General features: G+C 34.1%; 1 protein-coding gene across 1 annotated transcript; it reads right to left on the bottom strand.

The window, feature by feature from the left end:
* Window positions 1-335: 335 nt before the first annotated feature.
* Window positions 336-6,697, bottom strand: LOTGIDRAFT_155350 (hypothetical protein; the record flags this gene model as incomplete). The annotated part of the gene is made up of 10 exons (XM_009066915.1): window positions 336-363; window positions 872-977; window positions 1,467-1,490; window positions 1,640-1,939; window positions 2,203-2,547; window positions 3,115-3,447; window positions 3,830-3,901; window positions 4,252-4,596; window positions 5,562-5,912; window positions 6,646-6,697. The coding sequence occupies 10 exons, from the start codon at window positions 6,695-6,697 to the stop codon at window positions 336-338; spliced, it is 1,956 nt and encodes a 651-aa protein (XP_009065163.1).
* Window positions 6,698-10,672: the final 3,975 nt, after the last annotated feature.

The following is a 10,672-nucleotide window of genomic DNA, read 5'->3' as shown; positions in this document are numbered from 1 at the left end:
GTAAAACAAGTATTTAGATAAATTTCTGGATTTAGAGACACGGTCTCTTTTGTAAAATGTAATGCAACCACGTAAATTGCAAGGTTCACGGGCCGACTTCATAAAATCTTTCCGATGCAAATGAAACAATATTCAATAGATCAAAAAGATTCAAAACAATTTTCTAAGCTTTTCATATGTTAAGTTTATCAGGAATTAAAGGAACCACAGATGCCGGACAGAAAATAATAATAGTGCAAACAGAAAGGTTTCCATAAAGAGGCTACGAATAATTTTAAACGAATAAATCAAAGAAATATTTCAAGCATATAGTATGATGTCCACATAGTTTTCTTTTATGGTGAAACCTTTGCATTCTTATGCCTGTAATAAAAATATAATAGTTTTAAATAAGAGGTTAATGTTAAGATGTTACGAAATTTCCACCATGTCAAGATCAAAACCTTACTCAAGAAAACAACAAAGGATGTCTCCGAAAGATAAGCATTTTCTTTTGGCTATTTGGCATCACCTATATATATTACTGACGAGCCATCCTCATAATGTCAAGCTATTACGAACTTCGCACCATACCTTGAATGCAATAGTCACCTTTCTTGTATGACGGAATGCAACGATTTGATTGGATTGTACACCAGCGCATAAAGCCAATCAGAGCCCTCGACAGAAAGGCAACATTATGGCTTTTTGTTTTCGCCAGCGTACAATCCAATCAAATCGCTTCATTTACAAACGTACATGAAAGAAAATGACTATTATAGTCAAGGTATAAGTACGAAGTTTGTAATAGCTGACATTGTTAAAATGTGAGCTGCTATGCTGCTGCTCCTCGCACCTTTATCCATATAATATGGTCGCATAATAAACTTACTTATGAATAAGATAAAGAATTCCGTGAGTTACAGTTACTCCCAAAACGAGAGCACCAAGTGTAGCACTTACTCCAATTATCAAACCAGTGGAACTATCTGAGACCTCTGTAATATATTCAATGAAATATATCGGCACAAGATTTTGATTGTAAGTATATTATGACATTTATAACTGACTATATTATTTTTATTTCAAAAGCCATGCATGGCAAGTTGACTTTAAAAGTTGTATGCTGTTAAAACTGTCTTTTATATTTATATATACATATTAATCAAAAGATTAAAAGTTTTCAAAAAAGGATTCGAATAGCCTTCAATTACTCCAATAACACTACTTGTTCATTAGAAAACAACGAAACAAGTAACAATTTCCACGTGGAATGCACGGGTTGTTAACCTAAAGCTTGTCGTGCCTACAATTTCAATATCACAGGACTCGCTCAGAACAACATCACAATTTGCTGCGAATCGATTTCCTGACTAAACGCAAACCCGCATTCCAAAATCTTGTTGATGCTAGTGATTAATAGTATGCTTGGTATCTTGTCGATGCTGTCAAATGAGGAAACTGACGATGATATTAAATGAACTTACCTCTTCCTGTGCCATCTCCAGAATCTAAAATTAAAATGTTACAAAATTTGATTTTAAAAAATCAGTACCATGTTTCATTAAAAAGGAAATGTAACGTATACAACTTGCATGCTATTTGTGTGCCTCAACAAAGTCTTCACCATTGGGAACGTGGTACTATAAGGTAGACTTACTTATTGGGAGGTTTGTCGTATTAGATGCTGTTGAGTTATCTGTATCAGCGTTACTAGTAGATGCTGCGGATTCTTGTGATGAAGTGGGAGATGTATTTGTGGATGAAGAAGTAGTAGTTAATGTAGTTGTTCCGGTTTCGGTTGTTGAAGGATTAGTTGTTGTCGAGGTTATTTGAGTAGTTGCTGCCGATGTAGCTGTCGAAGTAGATGATGTCGGTGTAGTCGTTGTTGTTGCAGTCGATGAAGTTGGAGGTGTATTTTCACAACCAGAGCAACTAACGCTGATGTCATCACCAGTACCTGAACAAATGTCAAATAAATTTAGCATGCGACAATTATTAAGAGAGTACCATAGCGATAGCCTGTTTTCCAGTCTTAATAGTATATATCTGGTGGCCCAGAAACACCATATAACACGATTTCAAAAGTATCAAGAGTATTTTCGGCAGTTCACAATAACATAAAGTGATCTAAAAGTGGACACATTTAATTCTTTATGTTTATTGTGCTTTACATATTAATAACTAATTATCCTAAATTCTTGATAACTGGTCGAAGTTTACCTGTCGAAGCACTAAGCCACATTACATTATTTGTAGCAGCATTCGCATTGTTTTGAATCTCGATGTATAGTTGATTAGTTGTTCCAAACTCTTCTTCGAATGACAAATATCCTTCTGCAGCACACGTGTATAGAGCTGTACCAGATATTGTAGCAATCACCTTTGGACATGAGGACAAATCCAAAAAGGCGTAATATGATTTAATGGTCATGCTTGTAGCACTTGTGACGACACATGAACAGTTGTTACCAGGAAATGGTAATTCTTCTGCAGCATAGTATATAGATACTTCTCCAGTAAAGGTCGTAGTAGCAATATTATCGCTCATCTTTACGATGCTTGTCTCTAAAATAAGGATATGCTGATTTTGTAGATCGTACATTCGTAGTGATTAAAGGGCGATAACCTATATCTCTTAACCGATTTAAAGTAATAATGATACATGCTTTTCTATTTGTCAATGTATATCGTCAAATAGAAACCTGAAGTGCTGTACAATGCGAGTGGAATCGCAGACACGATTCACTACTTAATACAATAATACCACATAAACAGTACCAAACTCGTCTTCAAACTTTAGAAAAAGGTTTAAAAGGGACAGATACGCCTCAGAAATGGGATTTAGTGTTCGAAACGTATACAAAAAAGACATCTATAGAAATAGGAACAAAAATTCCTAGTATGAGACATATTTGAAGGAATTGTGCGATTTTTCTTACATTTCTAGAACTTCTGAAGACTTTTAACATAATTATATTCAAGGCTCAAATCAACCCCCGAAATGGTGCAGCTATCACTGTAACCCGATACATATCTTATTCGCGATCCGTAGAAACAGAGTGTATTAAAATGTGGGCGAAGGCTTAGTACACTTAGTTCTTCATAGATTGGACAATTTTCGGTTGAACTTACCTGGTATACAATAATATAAATAAGCATTGTAATCGAACGACAAGGTTGCGTCGTATGTGGATTGAAAAAGGCACGAGTCCTGCTTTAAACATTCAGATACGTAACTTAATATATCATCCGCCAATTCATTATTGACATCGTTGAAATCTGCTTCGTCGAATGTACAACAAACATTACTGCAATCTTCAGCTGGTGCGGGACAAGAATTTGGTGTTTGTTTTTTCACTAAGTAATGTACTGATGGTGCTATAACATTGCCAGTAGTACATTCGATAGAAACTGTTGAACAAGATCCTGAATCCGTATAGCAAGTAGCAACAACCGACGGTACATCTGAAACAATACGTAATTACCAACGTTAAAACCCATCGAGGTTAAATCAAAAATTACTTCCATTTTGAACCGATAGTACTTCCGCTTTGGACAGATTTTGAGATTTGAAAATAAAGGGGATTCAAAAGAGGATTGTCTACGAAGTTTAGTCTGTATCGGTAACGCCTAAGCTTATATTTACGCCATTATGATTTTATTTCCAAAGTCTATGTTTTTGTAATGCCAAAAATTTTGTGACTGCACAATGTCAATTTTGTAAGCCATATTGTATTTGTGTTGATGACGTTTTAATTTTTAGTGCATGTGAGGAATATTTAGAGAATTATGATTTTATTTTCTTTAAAAATGTATTCCAATGTAAATATTAAAAACTATGAGTTACCAGCTTCAGGTGGAGCTACAGTTGATGATCGACTACATCCGTTGCATTGTACGTTGATGTCTGCTGCAGGATCTAAAACAAAATTGACAATTATAATTTCGCTGATGGTGGACTATTGTCGCTAAATCCAATTCCACATATTGTTCTTGTACACATGTACATTTGAATCAGGCACTTTTCTCCGGAATATTTTAGCGAAAATTGTTAGAAATTTTAGTTGAGAGCCGCCCTCTGTAAAAACTAATTATTAATCATCCCCACAAATGTCTTCCAGGTCGCGTAGCTACTCCTCCTCTACCAGGAAAAGAGGATAATGAAAACTGAAATAGAACGTACTTAAATAGTTGCTGACCTGCATTACATTATTTAAATTTGCTTCACGATCGTTAGCTCTGCACTTTTAAACGAAAAGGATAGCTTACCAGTTTTAAATTTGATCCAAATAACGTTGAATTCAGTCGCATTTAAACTGCTTAGTTCCAAATAAAATTGATTTCCCGGATCGTAATCATCTTCCAAAGATAGGTATCCAGTGGCATCACAAGAAACAATATTGACACCACCATCTGTAGTTAACTTGACTTGAGGGCATGTTAGTTCGTCTAGATATACGTATATTGATACGATGGTCATTTGAGATGTACTGGTAACTTGACATGAGCAGTTTGTACCAGGTGTAGCCTCGGTGGCACCAGAATAGAATACGGATACATCACCATTAAACGTTTCCGTAGCAGTATTGTCTACAATTTCCACTACCTTGGATGCTGAAATATGATAACAACAAGTTATACTCAAATCCCATTTTAGTCTTGAAGAATGTGCTAGAAGTACTTGATATGTACAAAAATCACATTATTCCTTCAAAAAAAAAACTCAAACTATGAATTTATTTTTTTCTATTTCTATATAGGTTTTCTCAACTTTTGCCAGCAGAGTCTCAAGAAAGATGTGTTGTCTTTTTACTTTTAAACGCTGATAATTCTGGACACACATGGATTCAATGGATGTGAGCTGTGTATTACAGATTAGCTGAAAAGAATAATCTGCTTCTGAGAGTAAGGTACGATTGGTCAAACGGATGACGAACCTGGCCCTTTTAGGTATACAGTGGTCTAAACTCTTTATTATCTGGTAGAGCTATCGTAACAATCTTCCAATAAAAATCGGTAAGTTATATTATAACTTCAATATAATTATATACGCGAAGGTCGTCAGACCGTTATTGGTTTTCCCCCTTTCAGATACCACTGATAAGGACAAGATGTGAAGAATTAAGGCAACAGACATGACATCGCGTCGCTGCTAGTCGCACCTTGTTATTTTTCGACAGCGAAACGTCAGATGATTATTCCTTAAAGTGGTGTCAACTGTTAAAACAAATATTGATCGACGACTATTTTTGTTGACTCTATTGGTGGAATAGATCTTTGCGAATGAAAGAAGATCAAAATTAATGTTTATCGCCTATATTCAATAATTCATGTTACAGATTGGCTTTTGGAGTAGGAGAACATGAAGAAATTATATTCTAAACAATAATTATATGAATGGAGTTTAAAGTCCTACTTTTCTTTATCTATTTCGGCTAACTATGACGGACAGTGTCATGCAATGTGCAATGAGAGAAACTGGGTTGACGTTACATTTGTTATACGTTTGCGGGTTATACAATAAACAATACCAGGAACAGAAGTTACAACATATCATAAAAAAAGGTATTGATGCTTACTCTCCAAACAGGAATATGGATAAAGCACATAATCGAAATCCTTGGTATTGTCAAACGGCGCCTGTACGTTACACGATTCCTGTTTTAAACAATTTACCACATATTGCAATATAGCATTTATATCTGGAACCTCCAAATTTGTGTCTTCATCGCTATCAACTGAATCAAACGTACAACAAACATGGTCACAATCACCAGCAGGTCCTGGACATGTATTTGGTGTGGCCTTCTTGAACAGGTAATTTATCTCCGGTACAATCACTGTTCCTGTTGGACATGTGATAGTTTCAAGACCACACGAGTTCGATGTGAAACATGTATCTACATGAAGACAATTAATGAAATTTGATCCTGAAATGAAAATATTTAAAATCTGGATTTGAATTTGAAATCTGCAGTTAAATGAAAACGTCAAAAATTACAATGAGAATATGATTTGAGTCAACTATTCTGCAGGTTACAGTAGTTCGCTTTTTATTGCGATTGTAAATAAGAAGTCAGATTTTCGTTATAGTTAACATACAAATTAAATAAATTATCTCAACACACTATAAATAATCCAAAATATGCAGAAAACCTTTAAATTTCATCTCAATTATGGTTTGTGTTCTTTTCTATTTCTTTTTTTTTTTTATAAATTATAATTTGAATTTGTTTATGTTCTATTATTCATTCCAATATTTTTTCTATTCCTGAATGATCATTATCATAAACGTTTATCAGATTGATTTTTTTTCAACAAAACACAATTTTCAAAATTTATATTCGCTGTGGACCATTGAATTATTTAACAAGTTATGGAACAATAAAATTTGTAACACCGTAAACAAGGGTAATAATTCAGAAAACAAAAATGAAAAACAATTAAAAACATAACCATCCAAAATAAAATATTAGTGATTCATTTAAAAAAACGAAAATTTCTTCGTAAAAAAATCGGAGCTATTCCAAAATTAAAATTGTTGTAATCGTCAAAATATGTTATTTTTCATAAACAGAATAAAAAATGTAAATATATAATATTTGTTATATCTTTCCATATTTTATCGCTCAGTTTACGATCTGAAGTAATTTGTTCACTTACCTTCTAAATACATCAGTATAAACAAGATCCAGTAGCAATTTCCCTTGATCATATTTGTTGAAAATGTAATCACCTCACGTTTGAAAACTTCGGGTCGTTAATGAGCATAATGCAAACATTTATTACATCAAGTATAATATGTAGTAAGCGAAATAAATACTTGAAATAAAACATTTTTTTATGATATTCTTTGTTCTATTAACACGGCTAGATATGATTTGATCATTATTGTACTTGGCTACCTTTTTGTTATAAAAATCCATTCTCATCGAGTAGGGCTATTCATTTTTTGTCATAAGAAGAAAAAGGGCGCCGTATTTGCCTGAATTACCTATACTATATCAATCTTTAATTAAAAGTTGAGTACATATATAATTTATTCATAGCCTATAATAAATGACCTATGCATGAGATCAATATCTAGATTTAGATAACGTTTAATGAGAGAAAACCTGTTTACATGTCGTCCAGGTTTATGTAAGGGTTAATGGTCAAGAGACGTTCTAGGATGTCCGTAGCTAGGAACGCCATTTCCGTTGTGAAGGACGTGGTCGAAGTTATTGAACGTCTCGGCTCATTTACCTTCTTAAAATACTTACACATGCACGCCCTACGTACGTAGCTGGTATCAATGCTGTGTAAAACATCAACAATCCTAGAAATATCTGTCTCTATTTCAGCCTCTGATAGCTATTTAGACAGATGTCGGCCAATGTAGAGGACATTCCGCATCTTCGCAGATTTGAGGTTTTAAACCTATTTAGATACCTCGAAACCAAGATTATATTTGGGAAGATGAATTTTTTTGTAGTTCAGTCATACCATCATTTTCTCCTTACACCATCTACGTCACGCTCCGGTTCCATCGAAGAATTTTTTAACAAAACTGATCTCGCATCGGCCGGTTAAACCTGCGTGCGCAGCCAAAAGCTCAAAGATCACAGACTCAAGTGATACTAACAAAAAGAAAGCTGTGGAAAATCCCCAATTGACAGGACCTTTTTCTTCAGACTCTACTCCAGCCGACAACTGTCAAAATATCAAACAGAGGCTGGAATAGAGGCAGATGTTTCGGACTACAAAACGCACCTGAAGCGGTTTCGCAAAGCGGAACAGCTAGGCGATCTCCCCATGTATAAGTGATGAAAATGAACCGAAGAAAACTCTTGGAAAATGAATGATCCTTTTTGTGAAAAAATGAAATACCATTGATATAACATATCACTGACTCAAAATCTGTTTTAAAGCGGACTTTTGAATATCTTTGCAATCGACCCTTAAAGAATGTAAAAGAATTTCCAATAGATTGCAAGATAGTTTTCCATTTTTATACGCCCACATGAAATGGGGGGCGTATATTGCCGTCAACCATGTCCGTCCGTCCGTCGGTCCGTCCACAATTGCTCGTAAACACTCTACAAGACACAATTCTTGACGGATTTTGACAAAACTTGGCATGAGTGTTCGTAATCATCCAAGGATGAAATCTATTGAAAATCAGAAGAATCGAAAAATATTTAGTATAAGTTATTGTCCTTGTTCTTGAAAACGCGTTCGATTTTTAGCTCGTAAACACTCTAAAAGGGACAATTCTTGACGGATTTTAACGAAACTTGGCATGAGAGTTCGTAATCACCCAAGGATGAACCCTATCGAAAATCAGAAGAATCAAAAAATATTTAGTATGTGTTATTGCCCTTGTTCTTAAAATCGCGTTCAATTTTTAGCTCGTAAACACTCTAGAAGGCACATTTCTTGATGGATTTTTACAAAACTTGGCATGAGTGTTTGTTATCAACCAAGGATAGCTTTTAGCTTGTAATCATTCTAGAAGGCACAATTCTTGACAGATTTTGATGAAACTTGTGTGAATGTTCGTAATCGCCCAAGGATGAACCCTATTGAATATCAGAAGAATTGAAAAATATTTAGTATGAGTTATTGCCCTTGAGCTTGAAAACGCTTTCAAATTTAGCTCTTAAACACTAAAAAGGCATGCTTCTTGCTGGATTTGACAAAACTTGGTTTTATTATTCAGTCCCGCGCTGAAGATTGAATATTTGCCTTCAAGAGTTTTCACGAGCTAAAAATTGAACACGTTTCAAGAACAAGGGCAATCACTCATACTCAATATTATTCAGCATCGCCCTAAAGAATTCAAAAGAAGTGTATGAAGGTTAAATATTTCATACTGGTGATTGTTACTGTACTGTTAAATATTTTTATTCAAAAACAAAGCTGCCAGTGGGCGTATATTACCTTGCCTGGCAAGCTATCTTTTTCTAGAAGATCAATATAATTTAATGTGGTAACGCCTATAACCCATTTTATTCATTTCTAAAAAAGGATTAATGTTTTTATTTTTCAATTCAATGCGCTGGCCTACTAGATTTAATTTATTCACAAGTTCTTTATGTATTAAAACATGTATTAGCACTTATTCATTATCGTTTTTTTATTTTAATATCTTCTACGACATTTAAAAAAGTCAAACAAGTGCAATTTAAATTATTTTGATATGAAATATTACATTGTATGAGAAATAGAAGATCTTAAAGTTGGGTTTCCTTATTCTTTAAGTGTCAAATGTAGCAAAAAATTTGATAAATTTCTAATGAATTATCATTATTCTTAAGCATATCATTATGTTTTTATTGCATATAATTTAACCAATCATAAATGTCCATGTATGTAAAAAAGAATTTTTGACCTTTCTTGATCGGTCATTCATAAGAATTTTGCTGGTAATTCTCTTCTAATTTAGCTAATTATGTATTAATTACGGACATGTGAGGCAAACTGGTGTTTTTCCAAGTCATTAGAACACCTTTACTTTCTATTCATACAATTACTAGCATTTTCATTTCTATAAATGAAACTAAGAGATCGCATCTTTAAACGATTCATTACTTTAAGGACATATACACCCGTGTAAGATTCTATTTATCACACAACTATCAATAGGCATATTTTCTTTAAATTCCTTGCACCGTTTCTATGGAGGGTCCAAAAGTGATCACGTGATACTGGTAATTTTAACAGAGGCTAGTCGTTCGGGACAACAAATATTTGTAAACAAAGACAAGGAAAACAAAACCTTCCTAGGAAGTGGATCCAAAAGGATAATAAAAATAATGCATCATCGGATAGTCACAATAAAGTCACTCATAATTTTGTGTCAGAATTATTCCCCGAAGGCTATAAAGCTAGGGACTATATTGTGGTCTCAATATAACCATCACTTGACAAATAATTGTTAAATACCAGAAATAAAGAGTCTCGCCCAAAAAGACACCATTCATTACCGAGTCAGATTTAGGTTTACGGAAACTGCCGTGGATTGCCGAATACAGAGGGTCCTTATTTGCAAGATGTTTAAAAACATTAGCCGATCACTTTTCCCGTACCCGACCCCCAGTGGACTGTTCTAAAACATTCTTCCCACGAAGGCAGTAAGATTTTTTTGTCTGGTAGTCGATTGGAGCGATAAATACTGATGTCAATGTTTTTGTAAGTCATCCTGGTTACACTGTTACAACCTCTTTCGCCTGCTGTAAAATGATACACCCTATTTCCATTCCATGATACCAATCTTGCTTCCAAAAAAAAATTACTTAAAAACCTTACGTAATCTTTTAAAATGTTTTTGACGTTTCAAAAATATCAACCTACATTTCTCTAAATTTTAATGTACAATTTTTTACAAATTAGAGCAAAAAATATTTTCGATCTGTAAAAAGAACCGGAAATTCCCTTTAAATCGTTCATTATTGACCTGTATTCTTGTCAGTTTATGCTTGTTTAGCTTTGGCTATTATATTTGGATATATTATGGCCAAGTTAATCTTGAATGAAATGATCCAAAGTGGCGGCGCCAGGCCAGTGGTGGTACAAAGTGGGGAGTTCATTTGCACCCGTATAAAAGAAGTTTGCACCCAATTGTATCTCCACTTGATTTTTGACAAATTTATGTCAGGACAAATATGTGTCAAAATGCCACAGATCAATTCAATTTATCAAAAATTTT

This window comes from Lottia gigantea (assembly GCF_000327385.1).
Source record: "Lottia gigantea unplaced genomic scaffold LOTGIsca_8, whole genome shotgun sequence".
Lineage (NCBI taxonomy): Eukaryota > Metazoa > Mollusca > Gastropoda > Lottiidae > Lottia > Lottia gigantea.
Note: the sequence above shows the minus strand (reverse complement) of the source record. Positions and strands in the feature narration are given on the sequence as shown.